This window comes from Onychomys torridus, chromosome 8 (assembly GCF_903995425.1).
Source record: "Onychomys torridus chromosome 8, mOncTor1.1, whole genome shotgun sequence".
Taxonomy (NCBI): Eukaryota; Metazoa; Chordata; class Mammalia; order Rodentia; family Cricetidae; genus Onychomys; species Onychomys torridus.
Genome location: NC_050450.1, coordinates 72412474 through 72431206, shown reverse-complemented (window position 1 = coordinate 72431206; position 18733 = coordinate 72412474). Strand labels below are relative to the sequence as shown.

Genomic DNA, 18733 nt, shown 5'->3' with positions numbered 1-18733 from the left:
AACTGTTAACCAATTTCTTAACTCACTATTTCTGTCGCTAACCTAGCCCCTCAGGACATCTTCACAGGATGAAGGATAGTTTTCAGAGGAATAAGGTTTAAATTAAGGGAAAAAAAAAAAAAAAAAAAGCACACCAACCAAAAGCTAATCTTCTCCACCAGCAATTATCAAGCTCTCATAGGGAGCCCTCTGCTGCTCAGTCATAGGAATTACATAAGTGGGGGTAAAAAAAGGCAAAAACCTCCCCAAATCATCATTTAATTAAAAAGAACAGCTCCAAATCAATCGTGGGAGAGGTAAGTTTTGGCCAATTTATCCCCATTGGTAGAGTAAGAATTTGGGGGTCATAAATAAGAAGAAAGGCCAAACTGTCTTTTAACAGGCCAATGTTTAGCCATATCCTTAAGGATTATTTATACAGGAGCTATCATATCAGTTTAAGAATTTAATCAACACTCCCTGCTACACAATATTTTAAGATACTAGATGTCTACATCTATGGCTTACACAAAAGTAAGAGATTGCCTATAGGTCAAATATTCCATTTCTTAGCTAAAAATAAAATTAAGATTTACCACATTCAGCTGCATATACGCCATCTCTGATAAGGCAATCAACGATATTACAGTTAAATAAATGGGTTATTAACTTCTAAAATCTGCTGTTTATACTATGCAAAGCATTTATTATATTGAATTTCCATTTGTATGTTTTGGTAAGTACTGGACTCTCCCTTTAGTAATTTAAATTAGTTCCATTTTACAGATATGATAACTGTGCAACAAGGTAGATCTTCTCCAAAGATACCACTCTATATGGTGCCACAAATAAGAATCTACATCTTATATTTTCTCATCTCTGTATTTGAAGCTAGCACTCCATACCAATATAGACTTTAAAGGAGAAGTTTCTGGCATTAAGTTCCCTCCAATTTTATTGACCTGCCAACCTGGAATGGCTAGGGATCCTGTATGAATGCAAAGTCAGAGTTGTGCTGTACTAGCTGAGTCCTCTTTAATTTAACAAACACTGACTTCTCTGACAGTTTCAAGTTCTTTGAGCCATATACAACCCCTTACAGCTGAATTTCATTTTGCTTGATTTTAGATGGCCCTATATAGATCTTTTATCATATAAATGTGTTCCTAGCTATTTTGCCTTCTAACTTAAGGAAAAAGAAAAAAGAGCCCTAATGAGAATGATGGGAATTCATGCCAACCAGCAGTGGTTACATCAAGCTGAGACTGAAAGCCAGTACTGGGCAATTCTTTTGAAATCAGGCAGCAAAGCAGAAACAGAAGAGGGCGGCTGAGTAACCTACTAGCAGCCAGTAACAACAGTACCACAGGAGAAAGAGCAATTTGACTGGCTGTGACCAGTGGTGGTCTCCTTGTGTGACTGTATTTCAGCAGAAGAATCCAAATCAAGAGCTATAAAACATGTCTGAAGCACAAATTTCCTTTGGTGTCCCTCCCCAATCTCCTCACAGTTCAGATGCCCTGATTCATTGCAAAGCTTGAGTTTACAATAAAATGATCATTGCCTCATTCATTTGCAACCTCTTCAAAGCCCCTTCTTTGCTCTGTTGGAAGATTGTGCTCTTCCTGAAAAAGGAAAGCCAACAGGGTTACAGTACATTACTGCTGCCTGCTGTATAATTAGCTACAAACCCACAGGGATTTACAGGTGCCCTGGATTCTGCTTTTCCTTCCCCCCTGGAATCAGCTACTCTTCCCTGACAAGAAGGGACCTTGGGCTACCCTAATGATATATTGAGAGTTTTAAACTCAACTCTCCAATCTTACAAGTCCTGAGTGCCAAAATAAAATAGCAGAGGCTAGAAGTTGAGCCATGAACACAGGAAAGCACCTTGGTAAGCACTTAAACCTGCTGAGAATCTTCTCTTCTGCCAGATGCTTGCATCTTACCAGTAGACTACCCGGAATGAAGAAAGCAAGCACTGTGGGATTACATTTATTTATAGCTCATTCTAGCTTGCTAACTACAATCAAGTGCTCCCACCGCTAAAAATGCTACAAGTTGGACAACTTTTGAGTGTCTCAGTACAATCCAAAAGGTAGTTCTAATCTCTGGATGTCAAAGATTATCATCATTCTCAAGAATGAAGGCAGGCTGCTGATTAGTCACATGGAAAGCCTCTCATTTCTAATTTTCTTCACAAATAAAAAGAAGGTCTAGACACCACTGACCAACAACTGAACACCTAAAGTGCCAAACCACTAAACCCAGCTATGAACAAAATGTTATCAGGAAAGAAAACAGCCAACCTCTTCTGGACGTAAGGCATGGAAAAAACAAAGTACATGAGCTAAAGCACTCTAACACAGAAGGGCAGATATATAGTGAACAAACACCAAAAAATGTGCAGTGTAACCCAATTTAATTAAAGCATGGATTTCTATCTAAGAAATAGGTGGAAACACCAATAGGTCCTCACACATTATAAAATATATATGGAAATATACAGCAAGTATATATACCTTCATCTCCAGCATCAACTTTGATACTTATGTGAATCATAAAATAAGTTTAAAAACTGCCTAAGTTAACTACTGTGTGTTACAAAGTTTATTTTGAGTTTTAAATTTTATACTCCCAGACTGCCAATAATAGAGAACCATATGCAGTCACAGAATTTACAGCATAATGTGCTTAAGAAAGATTTGTATAAAGTAGCTATATTTTAGAATTTTAATTACACAGAGTAACTGAAGAACTTGTTTCCACATTCTGAGACATTTAATATGTCCAAGGCTAATTAAAATCCTAATATCAAATAATCTAACAAACTGTCAAAAATAAAGGCATTAAGATAATGGTTCAGTATAATAAGGTTTTGGCATTTTTAGCACTGGTGAATGATACCATGGTTTCAGAAATGGAAAGGGATGGAGAGGGGAGTGGCGAGGGGGTGGGAGTAGGGGAAAGACAGATACAAACACACCTCAGGCTCTAGATCCTAAGCTTCAAAATGAGAAAAATGGCAAATGATAAAGTCTCACTCTAGGATCAATCCATGTCAAAAATTAGTTGAACTCACTAAAGAGTTGGGCTCATGGACTCTAAAATCTAAGAATTAGTTCCCTGAAGTAGACAAGCTGTCCCAACTATACCTGCATTAAGAAAATTAAAACTGACACAAAGAAAATTATACACAATAGTAAATAAAATCTAAATTCTAAGGTTTTTTGTTTGTTTGTTTAAAGGAAACATACAAAAATAGACAGGTGTTACAGGCTTCTAAATTCCCTTTAGTTACTGTTCAAGAGAAGGGAATAAGAAGAAAAAGATAACTCCAGACCAGGGACATCTCTGAGTAAAGTTCTAACTTTACAGGATGTTCTAGTGAGCAACACAGAGGAAGCCAAGTAAGGTGAAACTACAGTTCCAGAGAAAATCATGGAATTGTGATTAAGTTCAAGAAGAAATTGGCACGCCAAATAAAGGATGCCTAGTAAGGATGAGGAAGGAAATCACAGGGATTAGCAAAGAGCTAGCATTCTTTTTAAAGAAAATCATCAAGGGAACCAGAGAGATGGCTCAGAGGTTGTTCCAGAAGAACTCAGCTTGATTCCCGGCATCCACATGGTGGCTTACAATCATTTAAAACTCCAGTTTCTGGGATCCAATGACCTCTTCTAGCCTATGAGGGCACCAGGCATGGACATGATGCAGAAATATATTCAGGCAAAAAAATCCACACACATAAAATAAAAGTAAATAGAATCTTAAAGAAAAAAGTCTTATGGAAACTTACTAAGCTAATTAACCAAGTGTGCTAAAAAGGAATCTTTCCTTGTTTAGAGCTGCCCTATTCATTTATAAATGTGCTTTTGCAAATTGAACATTGTTAGATGTTCCAACAATCTAAACAAGTCCTAACAAAATGTAGACCTTCAATACAAAAGGCATCGGTAGCAGTTTTCTGAACAAACAACAGCAAAACCCACTGCTGCTGTCAGGTTACAGAGATCCATGTTCTACTCCAACCTATGGGGGTCAAATCCATAGTCAAAAACTGAAATGGGAATCCTAGCAGGTAACACCATGGCTCTGTTACTTATAACAGATTACAAAATCATTCCTAACAAAGTGCTAAATGGAAAGAAAATGCAAAAGTAACTGGTTAAATAAAATGTGCATTTTCAAGCCAGCATGCCTGTAACCCTTTCACTCAGGAAGTGAAGACAGGAGGAACTAGAGTTCAAAGTCATCCTTAGATACACAGTAAGTTCCAGACCAACCTAGGTTGTACTTTAAGGCCTTGTCTCAAAAAGATACCTGCCCTTCAAAGAAAGCATTTCTTTCCAAATAATTTTTTATTTGTTAACCCTACTTGGGATAAAAGATTATAACCTGCTTTGCATTGATATATGATTCTACATTCTCTATGTTAACAGAGTAATTGTTGAAGTATGTATAAAATGTTATAATGTAAATCTGTATCTGATATGGATAATTCCTATAACTACTAAGAATAGCAATCTCAGAGGTGTTTCTGCTCCCCTCTCCTAGCGACAATACCATAAATGTAAAACAAAAGGAATTAAATTTTGGTCTAGATTTGAGCTGAGTAGTATGGCAGTAACTAGCTATGTATGGTCAGGGAGGCTAGACATGCAACTAGTCTGTATTGAAATATGCTATATTTAAAATTAAATATAAACTGTAAAATCAACTGAATTTCAAGGACTAAGTATGAATAAGAAAATAGAGGGGTTGGGGATTTAGCTCAGTGGTAGAGCGCTTGCCTAGCAAACACAAAGCCCTGGGTTCAGTCCTCAGCTCTGGCAAGGAAAAAAAAAAAAAAAAGGAAATAGAAAATATTACATTAATAATATTTGTTAAATACTGAAAAGGTATTTAATATATATTGATTTAAGTAACATGTTATTACAATTGTTTCTTTTTGTACTTTCAAATGTAGCTAATGGGAAATTTAAAGTTACATATGTGACTTACATTAGATTCTACTATACCATGTTGAAGTATTAGAGGAACTTTACAGTCACAACAGGACTCTAATCCAAAATGAATCAGGGATAGGACACCAATATGTGTTCTTTTAAAGGTACCCCTTAAATAATTTTGATAATCCTTAGAACATAATGAAAGAAAAAATATTGGAGTTAGAAAAATTAGCTAAGCTTTTCAAAAAGATAAACAGGTTTATTGTGAGTCTTCAGCTATTTTCTCAGTTGTCAGGAAAAAGACTCCAAATCCTTGGAGTTTCCCAAGCAATGAGAGTGTATTTTGTTATTCATGCATCCCATCTGAGCTTATGCTAAGAGGTGACTCCAGACAGAAGCTGGTCAGTCACTAGAAACACCAACTACATGGTTAGAGGGCTAGGGCTTTGTGCTAACTTGACCTCTGGGTAGGGAAGATTGAGTGCACTCATGTGGCCTATGATCTGTCTCATCATTTGTCCCATCATGCCTATGAAATGAGATCCTGATAAGAACCTGACACAAGCTTGTTGGAGTTTCCTGACTGGTGAATACACTAAAGTGTTGTGAAGGGGAAGATGGTATGCCTTGATTCCGCAGAAAAAAAAGGCATTTAAAGCCCTCCCAGACCTCCTCCATATGCTTCATTTGCATGGTCCTGATATATATATATTTTTTCCCCAGAGCTGAGGATTGAACCCAGGGCCTTGCGCTTGCTAGGCAAGCACTCTACCACTAGCTAAATCCCCAACCCGCTGATACATTCTTTATAATAAAACTAAAGTAAAGTACAAGGCACAACTATAACCCTCGCACTCAGGGGACTGAGGCAGGGGGACTGTGAAATGAGGGCGCAGCCTGGGTTACATAGTAAGAGCTGTTTTAACAACAAAACTTCAATAGAGATACAAATAAGATTGTGGTGCTTAAGTTCTCCAAATTATTAAACTGAAGAGACTGTAGAGACCACCAACTTTGTAGTCCATTAGTCAGAAATGTGGGTGGCCTGGGGCTGCTCCATGGTAAGCCAAGTGCCTACTTAATAGCATTTGATCAAATCTGATATGGATAGAATCAAAATTGAATTGTAATACATCAACTGGTATCAGAATAAGGTTATAATTCTGAATATATTTATAAAGAAATATAAAATCAAATTGCAGATCTATAACTTTCTGAATAAGCTATTCTCTGAAACTGCATATATCATTCTGTGATCAAATGTAATCATTTGACCCTAAACTAACAAAAAGAAAGGCTTTAGAGCTAAAAATAAATTACACATTTTATAGGGAGAGGTGTGTATATGTGTGTGTGCATTCAGGTGTAAACACACACACATGCTTGCCTGTCTCTCTCTCCCCAGAATGGGGTTACAAATGCATGCCTTGTACCTGGTTTTTACATGGGTGCTGGAGATCTAAACTTGGGTCCTCATCTTTGTGTGATAAGCGTTTTACAGACTAAGCTATCTCCCCAGCTGATATTTACAATTTTCACAAAGATTATTTTATTTTGCTTTTATCTTCACTTGCACATCTACATAAATACTATTTCTACTAATAATGACAACATTCCAGCAGCTTTACAATTACACACATAGTCAAGGAAAACTTTAGAACCTATAGATTATATTTCTTTTCAAACCTGGCTTTATCCACAGGGGTAGATACATTATGGATGTTGGGAGGGACAAAACCATTTTAAAGCCATATCAGGACTAACCAAGATTTACTTCCTTCACATAGAAAGGTAAATAAGGCTTCTAACCAAAACAGTTCAGCATTACTTTCAATTTCTATTCAACTCTTTTTCATCAAACTGGACACGTAGTCTCAAAATGGAAAGGCAGGATCAGGGAGAGGACTCAGAGGGTAAAAGCATTTCCAACCTGATCTGAGTTCAATCCCCAGATCTAAGGTGGAAGGAGAGAACCAACTCCTGAAAAATGTCTGCACACAAATACATACATACACATACACACACACACATAAAAAGAAGAGTAAGACAGGGTGAGAGCAATTTACAAAGACAAGGGGAGCAACGTGGAAGGAAATCAGAAGGAGCCCTGTAGGCTGACTACAAATCACTGCCCACAAGAAAGAGGCAGGAGAAAGCAGGAAGAAAGGGAGGTTGTCTTGAGAATTACAGAGCATTAAGTATAGCATGTAGTTCTCTACAATTATTCAAGGAACGCTGGAAAAGAAAGACCTAGTGCCGAGCCCGTTACTGCCACAAGTACTTCACTGCTCGATGAAGGACAACCATTTGTTTCTAGAAAATGAGATTCTGAAATCCATGGAGGCAAAAATGCACTGAGATGCTTGCTAAATCAAGTATATATGCTTTTCTCTGCCAGCCACAAGACATTTTTTGAGGTGGAAAAGTGAAAGGATCTTCTGAGACAAAGGAGAGACGTACTTTTCCTGAAGATGCCTCTGTTCATTGCCGACCTCTACTGGATCAACAGTGGCATCCAGTGGCCAAAAGTCTCAGCACAGACTTCTTTGTCTCCAGAAAGGCTCTATTGCTTTGGGTGAAGTGGCAATTCAGAACAAAACCATTTCTGGTGTCTATAACTAAGGATCCCCAAAGACATAGTGGTTTGTAATACCAAGCGAAGAACCAAAGGCAATAAAGAAGAAATGGAGAGGAGCAGAGTACGATTGGCTGTGGTATTTATATTTCCTGTGGTGTTACTAAAAAGAATAAAAACACAGGAGGGAATGATCATATGTGTGACTTGGAATTCTTAGAAATTCACTGCCACAGAATATTTTTTAATGGATATATAAATAAATTATTTTTATTTTAAACCCAAAGCAAAACAAATTTACATATGCACATTTTAAAGGACTTGGGAAGAGAAGAATAATGGAACTAGATGGCCAATTAAGTAACTAATCTATATTTAAGAAGTCTGGCTCTCAAGTGTGACTTAAAACAAAAAAACAAAAAACAAAAAAAAGGCGCTACTGAATTACAACTGTTAAATTCAGGTGACAGTGTTAAGGGAGAAGGAGACTGGCTCAGGTGGATTAACCCATAGTCAGTGCGTGACAAAGCAGAACTTGTACACAGCGCTCTGGTCGGTTTTAACTGCTGCCTTAATTTAGAGTATGTGTATGGGGTGGGGGTACAAGGTGGTCTGGCAAGTCAAATGCTCATGGGAGAAAGGAGACAAGGAATCAAAAGGAGGGAAGAAAAAAAAAGGGAGGGAGAAGGGAGAAAGGGTGTTCTTTAATTACATATATGAGCAAGAATGAACAGGAAAACCCTAACTATCTATTTTAACTAGAACCAGGCTACATCTCCCCAGATCAAGACACAGGCACCAAGAAGCTCCTCTCTCTCAGTTCAAATCTATCCATTTGTTTATTTACATTTCTTGCTGCAAAGAATTGTCATTTAGTACCTCCCTTAACAGTGTCTTACTAGGCCACTGGCTAGCTCCAGTGTATATACCAGCTCAAGCTCACCTGTTTGGATGAGACGTAGGCAGCATGAACTGAAATTCCACCACACAGGTGTTGTCCTTAAGCTGGCGGTGTTGTACGCTGTTAAGTTCATAGGCAATGTAAGCCCTTCGAACATACACCTGTTTAAAAAGTAATCCTCAGTAAATATACTTCAAAAACAGAAATGAAGAGGATGGCTGGACCAAGAAAAAATCCTGAAGAGACACATCTGTTATAGAGATGACAGTTTGCCATGAGAGGCCCAAGGCCTTGAACATAACACCTTGCTTTAATTGTTAAAGCTGGAGTTTTAATGCTTTACCCATGATTATAATATAGTGAAATAAAATGAGGCTGCTTCTGCTGGATACCCAGATACATGGTAAATCTTTCACACTAACCTAAACACTGAATGTTTCTACTTTTAGCAAAACAGAGCATAGAGAACTATGACTAGTAATCCATTAGCATAATAGAAGATAAATCATGCAGTGAGAAAAATAAGAGACGATGATTCCAGGCTACTTTTGGGAATAAAGAGGGAAAACATAAAATCAAGGTCAAGTTCAACTTTTTAATCTATCTTGTACCACCACCACCACCACCACCACCACCACCACCACCACCACTAATCTTCACCACCACCACCACCACCACTAATCTTACTGCCCCAAATCAGTTCTGAAGGATTTCCATCCTGAACTACACAAAAAAGCAATGAGGCATAATGTAACATGTAATATCTCAAACCCACTAACTTGATTCAATAGTTAAAGAAACAGCAACAGAGTACATTTCAGCAAAACCCAGCAGTCTACCCTCCCACACTTCATAGTCAATTTGTCACACACACAGAACATGCTACATGAGGTTCTATCAGCATGTGAGGCATATAAGGAGACATCTCATTTAAATGACATGAAAGCCTGGAAAAACACCAAGATATTTCAAATATTTGGTATTTATTGAGTAGGAAACTATATATTTTACCCACAGAATACAAATAAAAAATAAGCCAAGAAAGCTAACAACAGACTATGTGATATTCTATTACATGAATTCACTGAAAACACTTCTCCCTCCCATTTTCAAAATATGTTAACTTGGCAATGTTATAGAAACATTCAGGGTCTGCAATTTTTGTGTTTAATGAGGTAGTGCGCTGTGGTGCAACACAAAAGTCTTTAGAGTCAGATTGCCCTGAGTTCAAATGCAAACTCCTCTGCTTAAATCTGTGTTTTCTGGGCAAGTCTCCTTACTTGAAGTCTCATGTTTTTTAACTTTATAAAACTATAGGATTAGATGGAAAAGTAATGCACCTAAACCACAGTTCATTAGACACTATATAACTAGAATTTGGCTCATAGTAAGGTAATATAAGTGGATCGACCAAATACTTTTCACTTATACTGTGAGTCTTAATTCATTATAAAATGTGAAAATTCAAAAATCTGGAAAGAAGAGACTACTGAAAAATCTGGCAGCTATCTCCCTGTTTTTAGACTGGAAGCAGGTGACTAATGCAGATAAAACAGTAGGTAAACACCCAGCCCAGGAGAGAAGACCAAGGGAAAACAGGGGTGTGACATCAGACAGGAAACTCTTGCAAACCCATGGAGAAGGTTGGGTCACAGACCAGAACACTCACCTCCAGAGCTGCCATCCTCACCACCTGGTTGCTATGGTAAAAAAAGTTTGGTAGGACATCAAAAATAGATGTTTCCGATAGGATGAGTTTCTGAAAGTCAAAAGGATATTGACATACTCAGTGAGACCTAAAACTTCTGTTGGCGAGCACCATATATGAATGTACAGTACTGGTTCTTCTTCCTCAGCTACTATGGAGAACATAGTAACACCTTGTCCCACAGGGTTGCCTTGAGGATTAGATGGGTTCAGACACATAAAATTCTCAGAATTGTTTATTAAAATGTATCAATAATATGCCAGTACAAGTGCTTATGAATATTATCACTTCAGACCTCTATTTGTACTTCCTCAATATGGCCTAATAATCCACTATCTGAAATTCCAGGTTTGAAAGCTAATAGAAACCCTAGATTTCTACTATGAACCACATAATAAAAATCTTCCTCTTTCTGCTTTAGGTTCCCTAGGAGGAAATCCTACAGGAAGTATGAAGATTCCTTTGGCCAGTCATAACAAGAGTATCCTGGTTTCCCAAGACGAAAACACAAAGGCACCCCTGAGAAAATGATGTTATTTAAAAAATAGTTGAAGTCCTTCATTTGTAGCAAAATTATCCAATAATCTTATAAAATTGGGTTTTTTATAAAGTGTAATAGTAAGCATTAAAATAAAATTAAAATTAAATGATATTTAAATAGCTTTGTCTCCAGAAGAGGAACAACCATCTATGTATGCATCTAATTCAAGCATTAGAAATCAAATAATGCTGCCAATTAATTCTGGTGTAGAATGCTTTCAAAAGATAGACTTCAATAAGACACTTCTATCAAAGAAGGTCCATTTGATTTTTAAAGCTAAGCTATAATCATAGAATATTTTTATGAAAAAAATAAACATAAATCATTTTTAAAATTCAAGGAATAAAATTTCATTACATAGAAGTCAAATTAATTTATGAAATCTTTAACTGAAATATGCTTATGGGAATAAAAGAACAGGAATATGAAGTGGTAGGAAGGGGCTATTATAAATACCTGCAGGTTCTCAATGCAAAACTGGTGTCCATACATGTCAATGGCTGATAGGAAGATAGACTCTACTTGGTTATGGCGAAGCTCATATGATGGCAAATGGGAAGCAATAAGAACCTAGAGTGAAGGCAAAAGAAGAGGCATAAGTTCCTGAGGGAGTGATTATTCTAGGCTCCTATTAGGCTGCCTGATACAAAAGCAATAAATATAAATCTGTAAGTGCAGGCATCAAAGATAAAACAGACACCAAGTAAAACAACTTCTAGGTCCTGTAGCATAAAGTCAATGCCACCAAATACTGAATCTCAGTTACTTCTCACCATGATTTGCGTTGTGGACAATTTCCCATAGGGGTAGGGGGAAGGGAGAGCAAATAGCTTCAATCAAGTTCCATTAGTGCATGTGATTTACCTTTGCAAAGCTGCTAGTCTTGGGGACTGCATGACTAGCTATTAATTGGGAATCAGGTCTGGCAGGGAGCAGCCGTGGGGAAGGTGAATGCAGTATAGCTAGCCTTTTGCAACCTTGCAGCAGAAAGAGAGGAAAAGCTGCTTTGACAGCCCCAGGTACTCAGCACCAAAGAGAAGGCATCAGGAACTAACACCACACATGTGAGGGGCACAATGTAAAAGCAGTGTCACAAACAAACAGAGAGTCAGTAGGACCTGAATCTCCTCAGCAGGTCACTGAGAGGTTCAATAACTTTGAGGAGTTCAGTGACATGGATACAATTGTAGAGAAAGCAGAAGGTCACTGAGCAGCTTCAAATGCTGTGTCCTTGTCAATGCCCATGCAATGAAAACACAAAGGGAGTGCCAACTCTCAGCTTCCCTGCCGAAACCTTTTGGAATGGAAATGAGGACTACAGGGTGAAGCTAACTGGACTTCTCTGGGGTTGTCCCCATTGCTAGGGCCTAAGATTCAAGTCATTATCTTTCTGCTTTCCACACTTGATTATCTTCTATATACTTATAACTTTTCATCTGTCTCTAAGCCCCCTCTGGGAAGTAAAAAATACTGAGTTCATTTCCTTCTACCAGTTTCCTTTTCTCCACCTGACCGTGGCTTACTACTACAGTGAGGTCTGGCAGAGAAGATAGAAGACAATACCAGTATTTTATAATGTGAGAAACCCAACATTAACCATGTCCTTTGTCCTTAAAAAATACTTTATCAGGTGAAACCATTGCATTATCTTTGTAAAAGTGCACTGTGTCTAAAACCATCCAAACTATGAGAAATACCACTCTTCCAAGCTAACAATAACTGTTCTTACCTGACGTGCCCGCAGGGCCACTTTAGCATTGGTGGTCTTGCTGAGTTGAGTAAGCTCTGTGAGGATATTTAGCAGTTCATCAGTAAGCGTAGGGTCCCGTCCACACAACTGATCCTAGTGTTTAAGTGGAAAGGAACATACAAGCTTATATTACAAAAATCCTCTGGTAGACAGAACCTAAAATAGGGAAAGGAAATACCTCTACTGCTGAGCTGCATAAGCACTGTTGCTGTTCTCCAACCTCCCCCCCCCCTTGCCCATCAGCCATTGCTGGAAGAATTTCTGTACCATACTTATCTTTTCTCATTTCAGGGATACTCTTTATCCCTGTTAGACCTTTATCACAGAAGTACAAGTGAAAACATGGGACTGGAGCACGGCTCAACACTTAAGTGCACTTGCTGCTCTTGCAGAGGACCCAGGTTAGGTTTCTAGCAACCACATAGTGGCTCTTAACCATTTTAACTCCAGTTTCTAGGGATCTGACACCCTCTTCTGGACTCCGAAAATACCAGGCATGCATGCAGGCAAAAATATTCATAGACAATAAAAATAAATCCTAAATATCTTTTAAAAAAACATAGGACATTTGGCCTTTGGGATAGACATGCATTTCCCAAACACCCTTTCCAAAACCCATAACACTTTCCACGTCACAACGCAAACACTTTTGGAATATTCAACACCATTATGCTAGGAAGAAGACATCTCAAACATTCTTGACCTTCTAGTTAAAATTATGTGAGAAAATGATTTCTAACACTAGATTCTCACTACACAACCAACACTCAGTGGTTTATTCCCCCACCTATCCTAGGCATAAGCAAAGAAGGGAAACTGAAAATCTCATCACAAATACAGGTTGACAATCTTCCTGGGCTCCCCATGACACAGCATAAAAACCAAACCTCCTCAGAGGCCAAAATCAAATTTAGTTTGGATGGAACTCCATTTGTATTAGTTTTTCTTAACTTAGAAGTTTTCCATTCAAGTATCTGTAACTTTTCAACACTCTTTTGGCCTCAATCCAGACATAGTGTTAAGATCCTGGAAGAAACAGTATTCTTAAGAAGCCCTCATACTAAGTGACAACATTCAGCAGGATACTAATGGCCCTAGACACAGTCTGTCTAAGCTTCCTTTGGGCAACTGGAAAGCCCGAGATTACCACTCCATTCTGTCAAATTTTGTAACAATACCCTCAGAGGGCAACCATGTCAACAGATGTGTTTCCAAAACAAAGCAGCACACAAAGAAACCCTAAAACCAACAACAAAAATGTTCATTTAAATAACCAATCAGCTAACCTTAAGTCATTTGGTGAAGTCTGCAGAACAAAGTGAAACTATTGACTATCCCTGGTCAAGACCATACAACACAGTTATTTCTTGCTTTTATTCTCCTCCTAGATATTTGCTAAGAAATATTTTGGATTTCAGAAATACAATAAATATGCTTAAAGTAGCAATCCATGGCCAAAGTTACACAACTAATAAACAGAAAAGCCCAACAGAGTCAAATACAATCTTAGCATCTTTGGCATTAGTTGCCTCAAGAAAGGCAATTCAAAACAGAAGGAATAAGGCCTTAGATGTAATACCCTCGAAACATTAACTACTTACCATTTAGCTGAGTAAGGCTTCTTCCTGAGAAAGATGCTATAAAGTTTATCAGTCAGTTGCTAAAATACCTTTTTTTCAGTGTGATTTAGCTTAAAGTGTCAACTTTACACAACCTAGAATCGCTTGGGAAGAATGTCTCAATGAGGAGTTGTCCACACAGGGTTTGCCTATGGGCATATCTGTGGGAGTTATCTTAATTAATGTGGGAAGACCCAGCTCATCATTCCCTAGGCAGGGTGTCCTGAACTGTGTAAAAGTGAAGACATAAAGCTGAGCACAGGCAAGCAAGTAAACATGCGTGCATTTCTTTCTCTCTGCTCTCGACTGTGTTTGTGATGTGACTAGATGTTTAAGTTCCTGCCTTGACTTATCCACAAAAATGGAATTTAACCTGGACTTGAAAGCTAAAATAAACTCCTTTTACCCTAAGCTGCTTTTTGTTCAGGTATTTTATGGGAGCAACAGAAGTGAAACTGAACATTTATTAAATTTGAGATTTCTAAGATTTTTCTTTTTACCTACACAGTGGACCGATTACATGTTGTCATGATAAAAGAAAGAAGGAAAGGAACTAGTCTGTATTTTATATGCTCTGTCTGAATCAAATTAGAGGTTTTCACACACAGCATGTTCATGTGAACGAAAGTACTGGAGAAGTCTATTCAATAGAAATTTGCTTAGCAGTCCTTGGGGCAAGTTACCACTATGCAACATATGGTAACAACTGCAGAGGAGCACAGCACCTCTCCATTGGTGCAACTTGATTTTCTTGATTCTTTCCCTTAGGTTCAAAGGCCCAGAAGTCATCATCTGGCTCAGCAAAGTACATCATCAACATTCCTACTTCTAGAAAGCAGAGATTGGAATGCTGGGCACATAACCATCAATCAGGAGACCAAAGTAAGCAAAGAAAGGTGACCAGAGGAAAACACAAGCTAGGGGAACTGAAATTCTACCATATGACATCTGTAAAAAAGACAGTAAGACCTGGAGAAAGAGGAATCCCAACATCTAAAAATGCCTCTTACAGGCTACTACCACTAATGCAGATGTGGGGGAGGGGAGCAGCAGGCCACTGTTAAAAATGAAAATACGCCTGGCATTCAGAAATATTGGATTGGAAAGGGGCACCATCTGAGCCTTTCCCTTACCTATATAAGTCACTGCTAACTGGCCCTGAGCTCAATCATAACAATTAACCCCTTGATTTCAAAATCTTTAAAAGGTAAAAATAATTAATATTTGAAGTCAGTGAGCTGTAAGGCTAGAGCTTACTAAGTCTTGCTTTGATTTTAGAGGAAAAGAGGAAGTGAAGATGCTCAAATAGAGAAGTGGGTAAATCCAGCTGCCAGAGCTCAGCCTGCTATGAAGAAAGTTAGGGCATTATCCATGCAGGTAAGAAATAATCAAGATGACAAGGTGGGGGAAAACAGCAGCAAGTCAGGGTCCTCTTGGCTTCTGCCTGTCCTGACTGGGAAAAGCAGCAAGCAAAGCCTCAAACCGGTTCTCTGACAGGGCCCAACGCCTCTGCAGCACCCCCGTGTAATTACACACTTGAGTGACTGGACTCTGAAGAAAATTGAAGGCCTGAGCTCCGAACAGCTGCCATTTTCTCTCTCCATCACACCAGCGTGATTACTTGAGAAATGAACAGCCCCGGCTCAAAGCTACTCCAGAATTCTCAGAGGAAATATGGCTCCGTGTTCCAATAATGAGATTCTTAAGGCAAGCGTTACTTACAATCACTCCGCAAAAGGAGCGAGCCGAGCCCCTATATCTTACAAATTAGAATTTAAGAAACCCAGCGACAGTCCTGGACGATCATTACTCTTCTGCTGCTCCAAGGATTCTGAGCTTTGGTCTATTTTTAGTGCAGAAAACTGTTAAGTTCTTAAAAAGGTAATCATAATAAGATGAAAAATTTGCCATAATTAGCTCCCTATAAAGGCAAATTCCAGCCCCATTTTGGTCCCATACTGACAGATCCTTCTGCTTTCTAATCACTACCCTTTTCTTCCAGAAAGTCTTGACTTTCTCCAAGTGAGAATTAACTATCCTCCCATTAAAATTTGAAGAAGAAAGGAGGATTTCTGAGGCAAAACAAACAGGAAGTTGTTAGAGATCATAAACTTTTTGCAGAAAGCTATCTCATGGGAAGGTTAAAACAGTACTTGGTGCTAATATAGTATTTCCACCCATCTCAAAGGCCTGGTTTCCTCACCAGGCTGCCATTCCAGGGTAGCAAAGGTAATGAACCCCCCTATGACACGCTTTTTAAAGTGGCTCCCTTAAAAAATGCTGTATCTGATAGAACCAACCGGCGAGGCAGACGGCTGAGTGAGTGGAATGCTGTCAACCAGTGACACGAGGAAGACCATTTCCTGTCATTCTGAGGTATTACATCAAACATGGCAGTGAAGATTTATAAGGGGTTTTCCCTTCCATGAAGAAATGATGGAATTAAAAGTACCAAGAATGTTCATCCCACAGAGCGCAGGGAAAGGGAGCTCAGGGAGTGGATGTACTTCAGTCCCTAGCAAGGCAAACGTGCAGCAGCGGGTCCCATCCTCACAGGCTGGCCGTCGAGAAGGGCCTCTAAAAGCAGCCCTATTGTTCTCAAACACTGCACACTAGCTCAGCCGGGAAGAAGTAGGAGTGGACAACTCGAAACCCACATAACCCCGAGCTCTGCCAACTCCTACCAGAGGCAAATGCATCTCATCCCAACTCCCAGGTGCCACTTTGACTCCCTCCTCCCATCCTCTACTAATCCTTGCATTAGTCAGGAAGGGACAAAAGGACCGAGTCACTACAACACACTGTTCTGAGCATAGATTTTCATGCAAATCAAAGCAGAAAGGCCAACAACGATGCTGAATACATTTAACTGTTTTGTTGGAGGGGAAGACCAACACTAAATTTCTCACGTTTTATTAAGTTGCTGACACGGGAACCAGTGCTTGCACTGCTGGATGTAAACAAGAGTTAAAATGCAGCAGCACACTGGGTAGAGGAGACTGCATTAGAGAGCTGCCGTCACGCTGACAAGAGAAACTGGGAAGGGCCAGGCATTCCTAAGTAGAGCTAAGAGAGCTCAGTTCCTGTACACATCCTATGCACAACAGTCCCTTCCTAACTGTTACACACTGCTTCACATTGAGCAACTGCTAACCCACAATCCAGGCTCTGATTACCATAACTGCAAAAGAAAGCAGCTTTTGTTCTGAGACAGACAGAAAACACACACACACACACACACACACACACACACACACACACACACATTTTGCATAACATCAACCAACCTTAAATTCTGGAAACAGCAAAAACAACAAACCTGATACTCACAATAAGCATTGTGACTAGAAGGTTCTTTTTGGTGACCTGAGCATGGGAGAAGATGTAGTTCAGTACAGTGTTCATGTCACTTTTGTTCTCTTCCCGAAGGGCAAACACACATTTGTCGTAGTGGCCTGCAAGTGGTAAAGAAAACTGGTCCTCACCATGTATACATGAAGCTTCATCCTTACATGCTATTGATTGTTTCTTAATGCCTGTAGTTCATTTGATAAGCAGTGAGAAGAAACACCTTCAGGATTCTTTTGGAGGGATTTAGACAGAACGAGCATGTGGGCCTTCAAAGGAGCACTAGACCGAGAGTCATAGGAACCCAAGTGTAAACCGGTTCAAGATTGAGCTCCACTACCAATTCACTGTTCAAATCACTGGACCTCTCTGGGTCTTGATTTTATTTAAAAAATTAAAAGGAGAGAGATCTGTTTTTAAAATAAAGGTGGGAAGGGTGTAACTCCAATTCCACTGTTTTCTCTTCATGATCGTATTTGTTTTCCTGGAATAATTTCCTTAAAAAAGAAGGTTCTGGTGCTTAAAAATTAAATGTCAAGGTTTGGGAAGATGTTCAACAGGTACAGTGCTTGCCTCACAAGCACCAGTTCCTGAGTATGACCCTAAGACCCAAATAAAAATGCCCAACGTGGTGATATATGTTTGTAAGCCCAGAGCTGGAGAGGTGGACACAGAAAAAAATCTCTGGGACTTGCTAGACAGCCAATTTCATCTAATTGGTAAGCTCCAGGCCAACAAGAGACCTTGTAACAAAAGAAGTGAATGGCATTTCTAACCAGCAGGTGTCTTCACGTCTATATAGGTACACATACCCACACACAGGAACATGCATACATGTAGGCACACATGCATATATAATGCATTAACAAAATAAACATTGAAACCATTAATCCTAATGATCTTTGAAGTTGACTCCAGCTTGAGCTTCTGGTTTCACATCTAACTCGTTGAGAATGTTTCATTCTAACTGCTAAGAACTGTTTTAGCTCAATAAATAAAACTTAACAATATTTGTAAGTGTGTCTGCTATATTGGGAATCAGTCACCGTAAGTCAAGGAAAAAAAGCAAGCAATGTCCAGGAATTCCAAATCCAAACCACAGTGTACATGATGGGGAGCCTGACATGTGCCATAAGGCTATAAGGAATACAGTTCTGCGTGCTTTGCTGGCTTTCTGTTAGGCACCACAGGCAGGGTAATGCTGGGCAGGAAAGCTGTGTTCTGCAACAGAAACAAGGCACTGGCATATCTGTGAGTGATACATGTGTCTTTAGAAAATAGCTTAGCTCTAAATTAAATTTCCAAGTAAGAAAATTAGGGTTTGCATATTTGTGGGCCAGAATTTTATGAAATCACAATA

At 39.0% G+C, this 18733-nt stretch overlaps 1 protein-coding gene across 6 annotated transcripts in view; it reads right to left on the bottom strand.

Annotated features, from left to right (window-relative positions):
• Positions 1-18733, bottom strand: part of Acaca (acetyl-CoA carboxylase alpha) — a 273401-nt gene that overhangs the window by 116347 nt on the left and 138321 nt on the right. For all 6 annotated transcript variants that reach the window (XM_036195670.1, XM_036195671.1, XM_036195674.1 and 3 more), the window contains 5 exons: positions 17356-17480; positions 12386-12499; positions 11113-11226; positions 10077-10166; positions 8450-8568 (listed from right to left, as the gene is read on the bottom strand). In XM_036195670.1, coding sequence (XP_036051563.1) covers positions 8450-8568; positions 10077-10166; positions 11113-11226; positions 12386-12499; positions 17356-17480 — 562 coding nt within the window. The remainder of the gene's footprint in view (positions 1-8449; positions 8569-10076; positions 10167-11112; positions 11227-12385; positions 12500-17355; positions 17481-18733) is intronic.